At 36.4% G+C, this 20,446-nt stretch overlaps 3 protein-coding genes across 3 annotated transcripts; 2 read left to right on the top strand and 1 right to left on the bottom strand.

The window, feature by feature from the left end:
* Nucleotides 1-302: 302 nt before the first annotated feature.
* Nucleotides 303-7,673, top strand: C922_01453 (hypothetical protein; the record flags this gene model as incomplete). Its single annotated transcript, XM_008817056.1, has 1 exon — nt 303-7,673. One exon carries the CDS (start codon nt 303-305, stop codon nt 7,671-7,673), a length of 7,371 nt encoding a protein of 2,456 aa, XP_008815278.1.
* Nucleotides 7,674-8,939: 1,266 nt separating this feature from the next.
* On the bottom strand, nt 8,940-10,934 carry C922_01452 (hypothetical protein; the record flags this gene model as incomplete). The annotated part of the gene is made up of 1 exon (XM_008817055.1): nt 8,940-10,934. One exon carries the CDS (start codon nt 10,932-10,934, stop codon nt 8,940-8,942), a length of 1,995 nt encoding a protein of 664 aa, XP_008815277.1.
* Nucleotides 10,935-12,395: 1,461 nt separating this feature from the next.
* C922_01451 (hypothetical protein) lies at nt 12,396-20,048 on the top strand (the record flags this gene model as incomplete). Its single annotated transcript, XM_008817054.1, has 1 exon — nt 12,396-20,048. The coding sequence occupies one exon, from the start codon at nt 12,396-12,398 to the stop codon at nt 20,046-20,048; it is 7,653 nt and encodes a 2,550-aa protein (XP_008815276.1).
* Nucleotides 20,049-20,446: the final 398 nt, after the last annotated feature.

Genomic DNA, 20,446 nt, shown 5'->3' with positions numbered 1-20,446 from the left:
GATTTTTTTCCTTACTACGACGTACGCGTGCGTGTAAAAACAGCGACTGTCTCAAAGTACATTTCGCACAAGAGGAAAACAAAAATAACGACACTTGCAGTTAAATCACAAAGGCATCCACACATGAGACATACGAAATAACTCACGCATATGTGTTGCCATCCCTTGGCCCTTTCGTTTCGCCCTCGCACTTGGAAAGAAGGGCGAAACTGACACTATTAACATGGCTAACGCGGCTAACACAGTTGCAACAACTAATGCAGTTTAGTTAACTGGTAAAACCATTTCCCTCAGCTGACAACATGGACAGCCACAATAATAGCAACATTTTACGGAACTATAAGAAAAGCGTCCAAGATTTAAAAAGAGTCAAAACATCAGAATTTAATTTAAACCTGGACACAGGACCTGAAAACTACCAAAAAATGAGCCCTGCTAATGGGATAGGTAAAAACGATGCGACCTATACAATCTCACACGGTGAAATTGACATTTTTCCAAATAGTAATCACTCTCATGCGAATTCATTCTCGGATAATAGACCCTTCTTATGCGATTCCAGAACATACTACAGTAAGCACAGCAGCCACAGCAACTATAGCATCCATAAGAACCCTTTCACAGGAGTAACACATATGGGAAAGCAGAAAATAACGAAAGACAAATATGAGAGTAATATTTTCAGCGTAAAAAAAGCCCACCTAAATGTGAAAAACAAATTTGCAAGGAATAACAGTGCAACGAAATATGGAATAAATCTAAACAAATCTCTCGACAAAGTTAGCAAAATAAGAATTACGCAGAAGTTTAGAAGAAACATTCACAGCCACACCAATGAAAGGGATGAACACCGAATCGGCACCTTCGAACACAGTAACTTTTTCGAGAAAAATACTACACGGGACAACACTAAAGGCACAACTGATAGTAACAACAACATGAAGTTTAAAGATTTTTATCACAATAGATTAGACAGCGCAAGTACATGCGATAGGGAAGTAGGAACAAATGACAAAAAGGTTAACCACTACAAGATCAACTCCTTTCATGATAGCCCCCAGAATTCAATTAAAAAATGTCTAAATGAGGTAGCGAAAGAGAATGGAAAAGATATCAATTCTAATTTCCCCCGAAGTAATCAAATTAAATGCAAACCAACTGTCATTCCCTGTGGAATCATTTCGTTGAGTACAAAACACACTGCCATATTTAACGCTAAAACAGAATTTCCACTTCACTTCCCCCATATGAATCATTCTGAAAAATTAAAAAATGTAAACACCCCTCATTTGAATAACGATTCTGAATGTTACAGTCGTAATTATGCCAACGTTAAAATGGGAAACAACCCCTCTGAGCGTAATGCTTTCCAAAAAAGTAACTCCACCCAAAAACGCCACCTCACCTATGGCGTGAATCAACAGATGGAATACATCAACCTTTCATATTATTTAAGTAACCACATAGAGGGGGAAAAAAGCAAGAACCAAAAAAACAACAAAGCTGAGGACTTAAAGAGGACCAACGAGACAATTTATAATAAAAGTGCGAACTGGAACCTTTCAGTTATCCAATTCATGAATGAGTATATGGACAATAAACAGTATCTTCAAAATTTACAAAAATTTAATGACGGCCCGAAGAATAATCCTGCCGGAAAGACAAACCCATTCATTAATAATTTCAGATTGAGACACTCATTTGATATGAGCAGAAACAGCAAAGCGGTTAAAAATAATAAATCCACAAACAATAATTATTTTAAAAAATCTGTAGATGGCAAAAACACGAAATCAAAGCTGTACGAAAATTACGCAGACTTTGAAAAGGAATTCAGGGATAAAACGAATGAACAAACTGCATTTTTATTTGCTCAAAATAATTATGATGAAAAACATCATCCACATTATCCTTTTAGCAAATATAATAGCAGTGAAAGACGCACACATAGCAATATGGGTGAAAAAAACGGTGTTGTGAAAAGTAAACCACTAGAAACATGCGACGGGGGTTGTGAAAAACAAGAAATTAAAAAAGTCAGTGCACACATAATTAATATTCCCCTAAATTTCACATTAAAAAAGAAAAAATTTATAAATCATAAAAATATTATTCAAGATACATCAGGTAAGAAAGAACCTAATTACACAAACGCATTGTTAACTGACCGTTATAGGAATTTTTTAAAAACAGAAAAAGGACAAAAACAACAGAATACAAATTTTAACCATAAAGGAGAAATTTCCAATGAAGGTGAATTCCTTAGTTGTTTTTTAAAAGAGGATTTGCATGATGAACAATGTATGCATGTTGATAAATTATTTAATTCAGATATGGACGACACGATGAGCAACCAGGGGATGGAAAAACCTAAACGGGAGGGGAAAGATAAATCACACGGAAAACGAGATCATACGGATCATGATGTAGATAGTGATACTGCACAGGTTGGACATAATATCGCACACATGGAGAAGCACAAGGAAGATAATTCCACATCCTGTTTGAGTACTGACGTAGGAGGTTGCGACCAAGGGATTCATGGGCAGGGACAGATGCACAAACAACTGCGTGAAAAAAAGGCAGGATTAAAAGAAAAAAATGGCGATCATGAAAATGAAGCAGAAAAATTATCCCCAATATCACCAGAATTCGCCCAGAATCTTAGCAAAGATGGAAATTACAGCGAATATAGCAAAAAGGGGAATATGGAAACGGATGAATTCTCCCCTAGAAATATTCTAGACACGCAGAATTTGGATGAAAAAAATGGCCCACACGAAATAGAACAACAGGGCGTTAATCCATCCATTTTTGAGAAGGAAAAAAAGGAAGAAGAATGCCTCAACAAGAAAAATGGAACATGCAAAGGCAGTGATAAAGAAGAAAAAAAAAAAAAACAGCTCTACGTGCCTATTAATTCGGAAAATTTTTACGACATATATAATAGTAACACAGATAATGAGACGGCTTTAAAAAGTTGTGCAAGAAGGGGCTGCGAGGAATCACACTCACTACGGAAATCAGGCAGCATTCATAACCATGGCACGTCTGAAAGTACAATAAACAAATTTTTGAAAGAGGATAATATGGACCATGAAGATCTATACGAATATGAACTGGGGGAAAGCGAACAAGATGTTGAAATGGCCATTCAAAAAGGATACTCTTCTGCACAAGGCTATCATACCAATGGGGGAAACGAATATGCGAGCATCGAAAGCGGTACCATGGATGAGGACAGAAAAAGGAAAAGCGTAGATCTACAACACGAGGGACAGATGACCACAAAGAAGGAGGAAGAAGGAGGAAGAGAAAAAAAAGAGGAAAGCGTACAAGGGGAATGCCTGAAAAATGTCTCTGAAGATAAATATAGCACCCCAGAAGATGAAGAAACAAAGAGCGAAATCAGCGGAACGGACCAAAAAAGGACCTTCAACGATGATATTAAGAAGGGTGAGATCGACAAATCAAGATCCTTAACTAGCCAAGGCGATGTCGAACATTTCAATAGCCACACGGAAGATGACACAAAAGAAGAAGTAAGTGCTACGAATTTTAAGCAGAAAAATGACAGAAACAGAGGTGCCATCTTAAATGACAAAATTGAAACAGAGGAGGAAGGATTAACGCTGAAATATATTCGCGCCCTATTCGAAACACAATGTACAGAACAAGCAAATAAAGAAGAGGATAAAAAGGAACCAACACGAAATGGTTACACCATCCAGGATCAAAGCGCTATAAGAACCAACAACAACGATTGTGTGTATGTTGAGGATGAAGGAAAACTAGAGCGTTACGAAACTGAGCAGGAGAAATCTCCGAATAGGCATGAAGACAGAGAAGACGCAGATTTAACGTATAAACCGGAAACTCAAATCGAACCAAAGGGTAATGGCGAGGAACCAAAAGGGAACGAAATGGAAAAAGGAAATATACACAATGAGGACAACACCCAAGAGTGTAAACAGGAAAAAGATTCAAATGAATGCGAACAAGCTGTACAGGCTAAAAGCGGACATAATGGATGCATAGGTGAAACTTTAAATGAAGCGATTCTTGATGGAAATGAAACAAATGGAGAACTGAATAAAAATGAAAAAGACAGTGAAAGGGATTGTGGAAAGTGCAAAGGAAGTAAGAGAAACCTATCTGAAATGAACATACCAATTGGCCGTATCACCCCCGAAAATGATGATAAAAGCAGCAGCGACCAGCGTGTAAGTAAAAATGATGACATAAGAGAAAGTACAACTCGTAAAGGCACGGACACTCCGGGGGGGAATGATGGCATAACCCAAAATTGTTACGCTATTGTTAAAGCTGAATTCAATGAAAAGAACATATCTGACCCTACTCAAATGCTGAATGATGACAACGTTAACCAGGAAATTGCACATATAGATTCGAACAAAGTGACAAGCAGTGAAACAATAGCAGGCTATAATCCTCTCTGCATAGAAATAAACAAGAATGAGTTATTTAAGCAATTACATATCAAAGAAAATCGACTACGCTACATTAACTTCCTGTATCACTCATTCGACTATGATAAGGGAACAGTTAGCAAGGAAACAGGAAATGGACCACAAAATGAGCGACAAAACGGGGCATCAAATGAAGAAAAGAACGAAATTAGCGCCTGCAGTAGTAACGGCTTTAAAAAGGACAGAACAGAGAGTCACCCGCATAGAGAACACTTTGAAGAAAAGGTGAAGCAAATTTTTAACCCGACAGAACACCAAGACAAAGAAGTTCACCAGAGCAGTAGTAACATACAGAGCACAGGAAATACCACTAATAAGCCATTAAATGAAAAAATAGATAACCAAATCGAAGGCAATAAAGCTAGTGGCTCTAACATGTTACGCGAAAAGGAACAGGGCGGTGCAACTCTCGATAACGACAAAATTCTCCCAAACAGAGAAACTGAAAAGGTGAAAGAAAAAGATACCGAAACTGAAGATAAACATTGTGAAGTATCGGATGGAAAGAATAAGAAGCACCTCATTGACCAGAGCATTAACCACAGCACTGACGACACCGACGAAGACGCTGATGAGAACGACGAAGAGAAAAACATTTTGTACGAAGACATTAAAAGAAACCTATGGCTGCAAAATACGAATCTTTCTGAAAATAGAGTACAATACATCCAAGTTGAATCGGTGAAATGCATCATGTTGTTTTGCTATTTGTACAGAATAAAATATTTTCAAGGCATGCACGATATGATTATAAGTCTCTTTTATTTAAACCTTCAACCCTACGAAATTCTCTGCGTCTTTGATAAGTTGCTACATTACTATGCCCCCTATTTGTACCTACAAAATAGTTTCATGTATAGAACTCCACGAATTAATGCAAGAACACAGGCGGACACGATCAGTTCCGCCTTATCAAACATAACTATGCAAATATGTAACACTAATGGGAAATTATTTCGCCTTCTGTTTCAATATTTTTTCCCGTACGTCAGTTATTATGTCGATACGGCAGTCAGCGACACGTGGCCATCTTTATTTTTCCTTAACCTTAGCTTCAGCAAATTCGACAATGTGTTCTGCTTGCTATACTTATGGATGCGATTAATAAAAATGAAAAATCAAACGAGTGAAGTTACTTGTGATTTTATTCTTTTCATATTATCCTTCTGCATGTACAAATTGAGGATGGTAAAAAGGGAATTTTACGAAAAAAGAGGTCTAACGAGTATGTTTACGAATTCCAGATATGCACTGTCAAGCGAGGAGAAAAAATTGGATGAAAAATCTACACAGGGACAGACCGAAAATTATAGTCATGAAGTAATACAAGAAGTAGACAGGGGTAAAAACAATCGCAAAAAGGATGAACATAATGGAAGCGACGAAAGGCAGGCAATACATGAAGAAAGCGGCAAAGAGGCAGACAACCAAACTGATAATAACATTCACCATCCGATAAAGACAAACAAGAAGTGTACTCAAGAAGGGGAAGAAAAAGAAATTATTCGAAGAATAAAATTATCCACGTACAGCTCAGAAATGTTCTCTCTATTTTTTGAATTCAGTTCGTCCTTTGATGACCATTTTGGGGATAAATACAAAATGCACATAGACTGTATAATAAATGACATCCCCAAGATTAGAGACGTTATTCCTTCGAGCTTTTTACACTTCCTTACGCAATATAATTCGGCATACCAGAAGAAGAACAACAGGAACAGGAACAAGAACAGCCACAACGTGAAACAACTCGACGGGTACATGAAGAACCAAAAATTATCCAACAGCGTGACACCACCCCCGGATGACCAGTTATGCCTACATATAAAACTGTCAGATTTGTTTTCTATTCATAACAATGTAGAGGGATATGATTTTATTTTCCTACAATTAGTGAAGTGCGAAATAATTTTGAGCAAGTTGATATTGATTAATCCTCGTAACTTGGTCATAGAAAATTTTGCACGCTTTAAGAATGTAGACGAATTTGTCAACCATAAGAAAAAACTCCATATAGCGCGCAAGTGCAGAAGAACAATGTACATCGTGCTGTTATGTTCCCGAGAAAATAATACAAAATTCAAAGATTGGAACATCAACTCGAACGATAGGTATCTCCATAAACACAAGACAGACACTACAAGCAACGGAAAAAGTGGATCCAGTAACGTATATTCTAACAGAGTTTTTCTCAAAAGAAACAACAAGAAAAAATACATGTGCATCGAACATTATTGTGAATTCCCCATAGATAATGACTACCTGAGAAACCTCATAACAACAATGGTAAAAAACAATTTTAAGCGTTTATCTATACTGAAAGTACATCCAAAGGTGGTCAAAATAAGGAATAAGAAAAAAATAATAGAGAAGGAGACAACAGATCGTAATGCACCCGTAAAAGAAAATAGCTTTTTCTTTCATATGTTCAACATAGTGAAAAAAAAGATATACCCAAATATAGGAAGAGATACTGAACCCATGCAGAGTACCCCCCCTCAAAGCAATCAACCTCAAGATAACAATACAGAATTCGCCTTAAAGGGAAATAATTCTAAAATGTTCAATGACAGGAGGATGAGAAAAAGAATAAACTATAGCAGCAGAAAACCAGTTTTGTATTCAAAAAATGTTATGCAGAAAAACAAATATGAAACCCCCCCAAAAGAATTGATTAATGACCTCCCAAATGGTTCATCGGGCAAAATGCAAAATAAGGTAGACAAAAATATTCAGATGTTCCTCTTAAAATTTCGTAAACGTAATGAATCAAAGAGACTAGTACATGGTTTTAAGACCATTGGAAAAAGAATGAATTTAACTTTCGGATTATTTCATAAGCCCTATGTCGCCCCCGTTAAGCATCAATCAAATATGAGGAATATATGTGTGCATAGAACACGCACAAAACAGAGACAGAAGAAAAGCCTTTTCCGAACTTTAAGAAGAAGAGAAATAAATTTAGAAGAGAACAAACCACACAGCAATAAAACCTCGTTGCGCAACGAAACAGACACACAAGATAAAATTGGCACCGAAATGCACTTGTCCAAAAGGACTTACAACAAAGAAAAAAACTCTATTTTTATAAATAGGGGACAATTCGATAAGAATATTAGGGAAGGAGAAAGGAAAAATGCAAGTAAAGAAAAAAAAAACGACCCTCTGGAAGATGCAAGATAAGGTCTTTAACGATTTTTTATCAAAAAGGTTATTCCAAAAGGACAGAAACTCTTATGAGAAGAAATATGCGCACACAAAAGTAGATGCAAAAGCCTGTAAAAGGAATCTCTCCAAGGGTCCTGAATCGCATAGAAGTTAGGATAAATGAAAAATGCAACAAAATTTATTCCGCCTTCTCTTTCGCCTATTGGTAAACGTTGAGCCTGTTTATATCATTAATGTGAGAAGGAGATATAATATATTGTACCACCCGAATGATCACTTACCTGGTGACTCGGCTGCTCCCATTGTCGTGGAATGATTTGATAGAACGCATGCTGATCAAGGAGACAATAATAAAACTGCAACGAATAGACGTGCAAAATGAGGTGAAGTGCAGGCCTCTAGAAGAGTCACATAAAAGTGTGTATTTCTTCATCTTTTAGTCCCAGCTTCGCCCCCTTTTTATTTTGCAAAGGAGCTATGCCAATTTTTGAGCATTCAAGACTATAGAGGCTTAAACGTATAGAGAGAATAATGATGAATTTTCTTGTCAATCGAAGGGGAATGGATTTATTTTTCCCGTCCATCATTATTCCTTTACCGCATAAAATGTGTACATTATATGTTACTTTCTTTTTTTTTTGGGGGGCCTCCAGATCAGGTACCTTCCGGATTGTCCCTTTTAGTCATATTATTTTGTTTTATAAATATAGCGTCTTGGAACTGATCCTTAAAAAGGATGTCCAAATGTTATGGATGCTAACCTTTCTATTAACAAGCTTTCATGTTAATTATGATTTCCTTTGCCTGTATAATAGGTTTTTTTTTTTTGCTATTTGGTCCTAACATGTTCTTCCCCAAAAGGAGAAAAACATAACTACTGTAACATATGTTAAAATACTGATACTTTTTTCTACTAAAGGTATCAGCAAAACACGGAAACGTAAAACATGGTACAAATGCATAGGGTAACATTAGTTAATTCCTTTGAAAAGGGTTGCGAAATGCGCAAAATTTCTTATACCAAATGGTTTGCTCATTGGAATCAAAAAAAAAAAAAAAAACAAAAACAAAAGGTGTACATGGTAAACGGAGAACGGACGGTGACCAGTAGTGATCACATCTATCCTCCGTATGAACTACGTCCAACGGTGCGATAATTAATTATTGGGGATAACACCCCAAAATGAAGGCAAAAAAAAAAAATACTTCTTATGTAGAGGGAGGTGTACATGTAAGGAGATAATTGTACTCCTAACATAATTGCCCTTTCCGAGGAAAATTTCAAAAAACCCACTTCTTGAACTGCAAAAACTTAAACATAGAGATTGTTGAAAAGACAAAAGAGAAAAGAAACCACTGACAAGCATAATTAAAATGTGTTGTCTCATCCGCGTAAAATTTGAAATACTCCCTTTTCCTTTTATGTATAAGATGTTCATCGTATCGAAAAGGTTTTCCATTTCGAGGGGACATACTCGTTTCCTTCTTATCATTTGTGCCACCTCCGCAACTAGGACCCTTTTTCAAAAGACGCTTTATCCTTTCTTGACTCTCCCGATCCATGTCATCTAACGTAATGCCATTTACTTTGTTCAAATGAGAGTTCAGCAATTTGGTGCCCTCCTTACCGCAATTGGAATAATGATCCTTTATTAAATCACTATTATAATCTTCGTGAACAATTATATCATATATATTGGCAATGAAAAAAGAGGAGCCTTCGAAATGTGCAACATTTGCGTAGTGACAAATTTCCGCAATGTCATAATAGTAGAGATAATTGCTGTACACATTTTTGTTGGAAAGGATTTTTAATTTTCTAAACGAACATTCGTACAGTTCACCAGGATCTAATACACCCCTAATTGTCACTACTTTTGGAATTTCTTTCTGTTTTTCTTCTAACATGTCTTCAGATATTAATCCCCTATTTACTAGTATACACTTTCCATTTTTTAAAAATATGGGACAAATTACGTAATAATATTTTTTCTTTTTATCATATTCATACATTTTGGGTCCTACAAAAAATTCGTTAGTTGTGTCCAGTACTCCAGTTAGCTGCACTTTCCTATATTTGTACTTTTCAATTATAAGTTTTTTCAATTCTTCTTCTGTTACACCTTTTGGAAAAACTTTTCTGCAAAACTGGGTTACGAAGTTTTCGTTTCTTATTCGACTCACCCAATGATGTACACTATGAGCATTCTCCAAATCGACGATTAATCTGTTTCCCTCTTCATGCGCAAAATCACATTTTAATGGTTGTAGATCCTTCTCTTGTTCGTCCTTTTTTGGGATATCCTCTGTGCTTTTGTTACAACAGATTGACTTACTCCCTTCTGTAAACAGCTCATCTGGGTGTCCTTTTATCCTTTTATAAAATGATAGTGCCATGGGAACTATATTCAGCAAGTTAAAATTCCTGAGTAAATCGCCTTCCCTTTCGTGTCGCTGCAAAATTTCGTAATTCTTTTTAACAGCTAAGAAATCATCAAACCATGGGAAACCGGAGTCAGTAATGTTTATGACTGGTTGGCTCAAATTGTGCATAATGTAATCAATTAGAAATTTCTTCTTCCCCATTTTTTTGTATTGCCAAACACCCATGAAAAAACAGAAGGAACAAATAAAAGACGAATAGAAAAAAAAAAAGAGTCTTTCATTTTTTCTCAATCCGAATTTGCTATTACGAACACATCGAAAGATGGGGGAAGATACTTTGTTCTTTATATCGATAAGCCTTATAATTGTGCTGTTTTCACATTCTAAGGGTAAATAATATTGTCCTTCACTTCTTTTAATTAAATTTATTTCTTCTTCATTTGCTTTATAAAGTTTCTGACTTGGGTATTTAAAATGCGCTATGGAAATTTCCTTATCTTCATTTGTCACTATCCTTTTTTCATTAATTTTTTTTTCCACACTTTTTAATTCCTCATTTAACAGGTCTATTTCAACCTCGTATAGAGGGAATTTGTTTCGGGACCTCCCTCCAAACGGGGATATCCTCTTCCTCGATGTAACATTGTGTACCTTTTTTCCCTTCACGACATAGCGATATTTTCCGCTTCTCCAAAATGGCGATAGCTTCTTTCTGCGCTCTTTCCTAAACAGTCTATTGGCACACGTTATCCTTACATGGCGTGATTCAAAAAACGCGGGCCGGACACATTCTATATGCAGTTCGCAAACACCCCGTGTGCGCATAAAAAGGGTGCTGTTCAACTTGAGAATTAGTCCTTTTACATTCAGCGCATTATTTAAAAAAGGCATTCTATTATGTCGACTCGGAAGCAGAAATTAGGGGTTGCGCCAAATGCGTGGAGGGTATAGATGTGTCCCCTGCGTGTGGGTCGCTTCTGAGGTACGTTACACATACGTGGTTGGTATACAACTTATTCATGCGAAGTGTATATTATGCACATGCTTCACCCTTGCCATGGGCAAAGACGCTGATGGATCATTTCCTGGTGAAATCGTTAAACTTACTCCTCACCTCATTGTATATTTCATACGTTTTGATCGCAAACCTGTGAAATGTTTCGCTTCTTAACAAAAAAGATTTTATTTTCTCTTCAATTAATTTACCACCGATATCGTTGAAGAAAAATGGGAACCTTTTCATGATGCAGAAGGGGAAGAAAACGAAAAATGTAGCAAAATGAAGTTATGTATACACGCTGCCGCAAAATGAACTGAGGGAAATGAAGGAACTTTTTATGCTAAATGGGGCTTCAAGATTTTGTAAATTTGAAAAAAAAAAATAGCGCTGCATGATTTGAAAAAGATTAACATTATCGTGTTAAACTAAAAACAAAATAGTTGAAATTGTTCTCATTTTAAATGAATTTCGTGTTAACGTAAGAATGAAGAATATGCGATTTGGTAGTTAAACCCATTGTTATTTACGCGCAAGGCTTTTTTTTTTTATTTTTTTTTTTTTTTTTATTACGCGTATGACGGAAATGCTATAATAGGATTTACATATTAATGTGCATATAATGGCAGGCCATATCCCACCCTGCGCACTTGAAGTTGCATGATTAATTTAAGCAGTTAACTGCGCTCACTTCAATACAACACAAAACTGCAACTTTCGCCAAAAATAACAATATCTCCCTTTTTGCACAAAAAAAATTTTTTCTTTTTTTTTTTTGCAGCGAACAATGTGGTAGCAAAAGTAAACACTTCAATTTTTGTTGCAAAAAATTTATTTGAACTCGGCGTTTTGAATCTTTTTTTTTTTTTTTTAAACACATTTGCCATTTTATAACTTCTGCATTTACCATATATCATTTATCCTTTATACACCCACTTTTTAGACAATCCCACTTTTTCCCTAATTTGCGCAATTTTAATTGTGTCCATAAATGAGTTATGTGTAGTTGTGTAAACATTAACGTACACATTTGCACATTAAAAAAATACCTTCCTATGTATCTTTCATTTCTGCACATTTTTGTTTAATTTTTTGAATTTTCCCCTCATTACGTGAGGTCTGAAGTTGATTCGTTTTCCGCGCCAACCGATACACTATAATCCATAGGCAGCTTTTTCTGTATGATAAAAAATAAAGCGCATGCGCACGTACGTATATGTCACTTCCTTCTTCATGATGTTCAATTTGTTTGCCTGATTACACCGTCGTTTTAACGACGATATAAAACAATTCACCCCTTTTGATTGATTACCCTTTTCGCAACTTCCCCCCCTTCTTAAGCGCAAAAATACAAAATGGAAAATAAAAAAATTGCAATGGCAACAATTAACGATATCGAAACGGACAAAAATGTAGACGCGCTAAGCATGATTACAAAAATCGATTTGAAATTAACGAATGGGAAAAATGGAAATTCCACAAAAATAAGAAACATAGACTTTGAGGACTCACTAAGAATGAATGACGAAGAAATAAAAGTCAAAGAAGCTGTTTTCATCCTGCACAACATGGAAAACTTCAATTATTCAATTAGTTACACGGAAGTTCAGGACATAAGAAATGATTTAAGACTGTTTGCCATTAACAACTATCATGAAAAGAAGTACACAGATTGTTTGATACAATCTATTCACTCATACATGATAGCAAAAAAATATTATTCCAAATACTTTGGCTTCTACATCACGGGAGACATGAGCACAGAGTTAATTTTAATTTGCAAGTGCTATGCATTAGTGGAAAAATTTTCCGAAGGAAAAAAATATTTACATGAATTAAAATTCCTAATTGATAATACTCTCTTTTACATACACAAAAAGGGGGTTCTTGATGACGAGCAACAGAAGAAGGTGGAACAGGTCAACAGTGCCAGCAGGGCCAAAAATTTAGATTCCAACTATCAAGAACCAGTTATTCTCTGTGGAACGGAGGTTTTGTCAAACATACTCTACATTGTTGCAGATCTATTAAGTTTATATAAACAAAATGAGGAAGCAGAAAGCTATTACTTGAAATACCTCCTTCTGATAGAAAAATGTTTCAAGGCGGATAGTCTAAATTATAGCGATGCTCTAAATGATGTTTGCTCCTACTATATAAAAATTAGGGACTACTCCAAAGCTTTACCCCTTTGTGAACAGATTCTCGAAATAAGAAAAAAATTCTTTGGTGATTACAATTCCGAAAATCCAAATGAAGTAATTGCTGACTGTTACTGTAACTGGGGGCTACTGCTTCGATTATCAGGAAACGCCGTGGAATCCCTACACAAGTATCTAATCGCAGTTGATATGAGAATGAGGATCCATAAAACAAGACAAACTATCCAAGTGCAGGACATTCTACTTTCCTTCGCCATTATCATGCAACAACTAAACAACTTCAGGATGTCCCTACAGCTGTACAAGGAGGTTTATTCATTTTACAAAAGTTACTACGGCCCAGATGATATGAACACGAAAGTTGTTTTCAAATTAATTGAAGAATTACAGAAGGATATTATCAAAGAAAACACCAAGGGTGAAAAAAAGGTATCATTCCCCCATGTGGAAAATTGCTTAGCAAGTATGAATGACAAACTCAGGGGAGACAATGAAATGGAAAAAAAGTGGAAGGGTTTTAACAGCAAATTGCAGAATATGTCCAAAGTGTCATGCCTGGCCCCCAACCTGATTGAGGATCTAATGAATGAACGAGTGATAATCAACACGAGAAACATGCCCTCTAAAAATTTCAGTAATAAAAAAACGTTTATATCAATGGAAGGAAAATTAAAATATAATGATTTAAACTACTCTAGTATTGATGCATATAAACACATGCAATCAAATAAACAATTCGAAATTTTTAAAAGCTCGTTTTTTACTATTTCCTCCATTAACAGAATTAAGTCGTTATATGCGGACTCATGGGAGAGTACCCTAATTCCGTCTACTTATATATTACCCTTTGTTGAAACCAAGTTAGTTGACAACAATTTGATGAAATATGCCCAGTGCAAGGATTTTCAAAATGCCATTATTAACAAGAGGAAAATTCTACCCATAGTTAATATACCCCTAATAGAAAGAGGATACGTGAAACTGGAAAACGATCAACCGATTATGATTTGCAACGATGACGCTAAAGTTCTGCTTAGCGAATGGAACATTAAAGAACCATTTGTAGATTCCAAGGGAAAAATAATTAACAAATATGAACATCTAGACAACGAATTTAATATGTTCATATCCATTTTAGATGAAAATAATGAAGTTATGCTTGGTTTTTACAACAACCCTTTGCTTGTGCCAAACCCTGCCATATATCACTGCCTCATTTTGGGAGACCCATACTATTTTCACAGATACAATCAGGCTAACAATTTGTACTCCTTCGACAATTTAGACATGTTAAATAAGAAACTTCTCAACAAGAAATTCTTTCGACCCGATAAGACAAACGGTTTAAACTTGAATGCAAGTAATAACAATTTAGATTATTCTACGAAATATGGGGAGAACAAAATTGGAAGCATGAAACCATTCGGATTCAGGGCCAAAAATGGCTCTTTCCAAATTACGCCGAAAAAAATCAGGGGAAGGAAAAGTAGCACAAATGGTGATGCGGCGAGTAGACAGGGGGACGCTACGCCGGATGAAACGCGGGACAGAAGCAAGTCCAAGCATCTCGTGAAAGGGAAAAAAGTAGAAAACGGCGGAGAAAAGAGCGAAGTAAAAAAGGACTATAGAAGGGATGGTCAAAAGGGTGACAAAGAGGATGATGACCATAAGGATAACGAGGACATCTACGTAGGGAGCGACAAAAAGGAATCAAAGAAGGAATCAGGCAGAGAATCGCGCCGGGAAACCATGAAGCAGACCCAGGACCAGTCAAGGAGCAGTGGCAGAAGCGAAGTGGATGAACTGAACAAGCTGATGAAGAAAATGATGTCTAAAGAGGAAAGACAAGTAACAAAAACGTCTAACATCTTTGGTGATCCTAAACCTGAACCAAAAAAAATAGTGCCAATTAAGAAAGTGCACATTCTAAAGGGCAAAAATAATCATTCCTCCGGACTATTTTCAAAAGAAAAATATTCATTAAAGAGTACCGGCAAATTCAGCAAATTGTTTCCGAAGGCTAGAGAAAAAATAAAGTTAATTGGCTATAGCAATTCGAACCAACACGATAAATTAGAAAAAACGTTAAGAAAAATTCGATTAAATAAGGAACCCATCCTCAAGGCATCGATTGATCATAATATCAGAATGGATCTTCAAGGTAACATGAACAACATGGAACGACCCGACATAGACAATTTGAAGAGAGAAATATATTATGAAAATACACACTCCAGTAGTCACACCAATTCGGATGATTCTTCCTCAGGCAATGACAGCGGAAGGCTGTTTAGCTATAAGGAATATCATAAGTACAAAAGAAAGGAGGAAAAATCGTCAACCAAGCTTTCTAAAGGAAGTACTAGTATTGGTGAAGAGAGCAACTCTCTTAACGAAAGTGACGATAATGTGGAAAGTTTCAGTGACTTCACCGAAGGTAGTAGTAACCAAGGCGCCAGCCATAGAAAGGGGAGTCATTACGGTAAGACATTTTACACGAAGGACAGGAGAAATGATGAAGACGAAGACATTATCGATATAGGTAAAATTCTTGATGTTAACCAGTCGTATGAAAGGTCAAGCCAGTACTCTAATGCGAATTCGTTAACAAGTAAAAAAGGGAGTCAGGAAGGAAGCACATCAAGTTATGGCATCAACCATAGGAATAATCGAGCGGGACAACGAAGCGACACAAATAAGAGCCCCTTAATTTCTGAGAAGAACAACGTTAGTGAAATGTTCTCCTCTAACGGTAGCGGCAAATCGAATGGACACACGATATACGAGAAGGATTGTAAAAAAGAAAGTGCCGATTTGACGGACGATCCAACCGGAGGACCGAACATACTCAGTAAAAGGAGCGCATTCTACATCAATGACAAAATAAACGAGATAAAAAACGTAAACAAGAGTGACATTCTGTTTAAATTTAGATTAAATCACGAAGGTTCATTAAGTAACAAAAATGTATTTTCCGATAGCGACATAAGCGAGAGCGAACTGTATGCAAATCCGTTTGGAAGTGCACAGGCCAGCGCTACCAAGTGGCAATCCAATGGCAGTGAAACTACGGAAGATGGACACTCTTGGGAGTATTCATCTTTCCATAAGGAAAACAGACAAGTAGGAAGCTCACCAAACGATGAAGATAATAAAATAAACACCCTCTCTGTGCAGGGAAATTTATTTGCCAATAATAAGAACAAAGGATTCCTTAAAGATAACGAACATACTGGGGTGAACAAAACAGCAGAAGAAATTGTCCTCAGTGAGAATGAAGAATTTTACGAGGAAATAATTTTCAAAGAGGAAAAGATAGATGCAGAGGATGCAGAAGATACAGAAATTGCAGATAGGTCTGAAACTGAAAAGAGTGATCATATGAAATACAAGAATGGTGAAGAGCATTCAAATGTGGGTTATCAAAACGGATACTTTAATAAAATGTATCAGGATAGCCAACCATACCAGCAAGATGAAGAAACGTCCTCAGACACGCAAAAGAACGAAATAGCTGGTATGGATAAAGAAAGCTTCACAGATAATTTATACTTGAGGAGTAACTCCATAGAAGAACTAGATTCCAATTTGATTACCCACAAGTACAGAAGCAATAATACAGAAAAGGAACCTTCAAAGGAGGAGTCTTTGAACGAAAGGAATAACATCCCAACTGATTTGTTAAATCACGAAATGGATAACACACCCAGAACCAAGTCGTACAAAAAAAGTAAAGGGAAAAAATTATTATCAAATAAAAAACACCTGTCTGAGAACGAAGCAGACATATCGTTAAGCAATTGCCCTGATGCGTATTCAAGGAAAAATGACAGTGGAAATATAGTGTGTTACCGCCCCCATGATGATAAGAAGCACACTAAAAGGGAAAATACGAATCACAACCATGTCATAGGAACAGAATTATGCGCCAGTTTATCCAATAGCACTCTACATACCGTACGCGCCGTGCATAGTGATAATAACGTCACCGAAGAATGTGATATAAATTATGATTACTCATTTTATTCAAACGTAGGAAGCCATCATAATAGCAATATGATGAAGGCAAAAGAAGAAAAAAAAAAAAAAACGGCAAACTTCCTACACCCCAATAAAAGAACAAAATTTTCTAAACTGTTTTCTTTTTTCTCTAAAAAGAAGAAAAAAAAGGAACTCGCAAAATCGAATACGTCCAGTGGTGAACCCTACCCCAGCAAACATTCCACTCTGAATGAAGAAGATAAGGAAACGTTTTTCCCAAGGAATCCCTTCAGTGATATATCAATAGACAAAACAAACGAGATGGATGTAAGTCTAATAAATAATGCCAAACTAAGGAGCGGAAAAAAAAAACGCCTTTTTGTGTCAGAACCGCTACACGGAATGGACAAACCGAAGCTCGGTATCAAATCGAAAGGATTGGGGTTAAAAAAAATGTTGATGATGAAAAAGGGGATTTTTAGCAAGAAAAGTGCAATTGAGAAGAAGGAATCGCTGTCTAAGAATAATGAAGGGAGCGCGTTGGAAGAAAAGGGGAAAGCACCCCTTGTTAAGGAGTTAACCAAAGAAGATCCAGGCAGTGGTGAACCGGGTAATGCGGGTGATGCGAACGATGCGTCGGAAACGTCCAAATTGTCTGGAGCCTCCAAAGCGCCTGAACCTTCTGGCGAACCAAACACTAAGGACCAAGCGAGCGAAGAAGCGAACGTCACAGAACCCCCCACCAAAGAAACAGAAGCCAAGGACAAATCTGTGACGAAAAAAAACTCAAGAGAAATGACCAGTGATGACGAACCAAACGAAAAAAAAAATAAAACGTCAGAAAAGGTGGAAAATACATTCCCGAAGAAAATGACCCCACTAAGTGTTTCCAAAAAATTAATGGTAAAAAAAATAGTGCCCGAAAATATGGAAAATAAAGCAATTATTATAAAAGACAAAAGTACCATCAAAGAAAGCGTGGATGATAAATATGAAGTAAGAACAGTGAAAAACATAAATGACAAACTACCATTCGATGTTTTGAGAAAAGTAAAATATTGCAAGATTGGATTTGAACCAGACGAGACATTGGGCACCCTCCCCACAGTTCATTTACTAAATGAAGATAAAATTCTTCTAGCTATCGTCCCCTGGCAACTGGACCTAACTTCCTTTTCGTTGGCAAAATCATCAGTCGAAGAAGAAACGATCAAAAAAATAGGATTAATGCATAGAGAATTCGACTTATCCATTGAAGAAAGGAAAAATCAAGTACAAAATGAGAATCGCCTCTTAACAGGAGAAGGGTTAAAGGAACTCGGTCTCACCTCCACACCTAGTAAAGCGGCGGTTCCTAGCATAAACCTCCTTGAGGGAATAGATATGAATGCGCTAAAAAATGCCTACAAAATAGAGAAAAAGAGTGAACCAAAGGAAAGGACATCCGCGCCGAAAAAAGAAGCACCAAAAATGGCGACGAAAGGAAAAGGAGGACCCAAATTTATGAAGGGACCCCCGAAAGGATTGAAAGGAGGACCTGTTATAGGAAAGGGTAAAATATCCAAAATGAAGCAAGCAAAGGATGAAGGAAAAACCAAGAGATTCTTCTGGGAAGCCCTATTCGAAGATGACATTCCAGGAACGTTATTTGAAGACAAAAAGGAATTAATATCCAAGATAGCCATAGAAAAAGAAAGTGTAGAGAAATCATTTGCCAAAGCTGTTAGTAAAACGGAAGTAGGAGAACTCAAAATTAAAAAACCAAAAGTTATTCAACTATTGCCTGATTCGAAGAGAGAATACAATATGTCCATTGCCCTATCCAAATTTAATAATTACACATTCAAAGAAATAAGGGATGCTATCATGGATCTAAATCCAAAAATACTTACCATTGACAACACAGAAGTTTTAATGCAGTACGTACCCACAGCAGAAGAATTCGAAATTGTTAAGGAGTACATACTCTCAAATGGTGACTTGAACTTAGTGGACAAGCCAGAACAGTATGTTGCCGCACTTATGGGAGTGCCCCTACTAAAGCAGAGATTGGAGTCCCATTATTTCGCTCTATCATTTAAAGAAAATTACGAAAATACTTTAACTCCGCTGGAAAATATCCTAGAATCATGCGAAGCGGTAAAAAATTCGACAAAACTTTTCACCATTTTGTTTACCATATTAAATGTTGGTAACACATTAAACTATGGAGATCCTCAAAGGGGAAATGCCTTTGGTTTTAAACTAACAACGTTGCCTAAACTAAATGATATACGATCAACTACCAAGCCGGTTAAAACGCTTCTTCAATATATTTGTGAAATTATCTATCAAAAGAGTGCAGACACTTTAGAAATTATAGAAGAGTTCAGATCCATCGAAAAAGTCACCAGAACGGACAAACAGATAATCGATTCTCTTTTGCAGAAACTAAAATTGGGATCTACTAAAATTAAAAACGTGTTAGATCTAGCTAAAAAGAATCCAGATGATCCATTATATGAAGCACTCAAAGAATTTTATTTTAGTGTAGAACCAAAAATTGAAGAATTAGATACTTTTTACAATCAAACCTTTGATGTGTTCAAAGAAATTGCTCTCTACTTAGGGTATAAAGAAAAAGAAGTTGTCAACATACAAGTACAAGATTTTTTTAAAGAATTGTGGAAATTTATCCAGTCAATTGAATTTAACAGAAAAACAATTAACGAGACAACTCTCAAGGAGCTCAAGAAAAAAGAAAAAGAACTGGAAAATGTCAAGAAGGGAGCCGTCCTCAGTAAAAAACAAAATTTCACCATCGTTAAGAAGCAAGAGAAGGAGACAAAGACGCAGCAGGAAAAAAAAACCTTCAAGATATTTTAATGTAAATGTACTCTGAAGAGTGTACAGTGTAACTCGTCTGCACAAAATGGGTGATCCCATTGGAATTTTGCCTGCCTTATCCGAAGAAAAGCGTTTTTCCTTCATTTTGGTTAATCGCATAGTTAATGCATTTTTGCACATGTGTATCATGTATATGTGTGCAAATGCTTCTTTTGGCGCCAATTTATCCGCCCAGTCCTCCGTGCACACCGATTAGTGCATCCCCTTTTTGAAACACCTTTGTGTGGAAATCGTGTCACCATAAGAGAACAACCGCCCATTGTCAAGCATGGCGAAAAAAAAATGTAATTTTTTTTTTTTTTTCCAATTTTGCTCCGATTTAGTTAAACAATGTAGACGAAAACAAACAGATAGCACAATATTTTACAACTTAGTCA

Source organism: Plasmodium inui (assembly GCF_000524495.1).
Source record: "Plasmodium inui San Antonio 1 unplaced genomic scaffold supercont1.4, whole genome shotgun sequence".
Classification (NCBI taxonomy): Eukaryota; Apicomplexa; class Aconoidasida; order Haemosporida; family Plasmodiidae; genus Plasmodium; species Plasmodium inui.
This window is presented reverse-complemented; position numbering and strand designations above follow the sequence as displayed.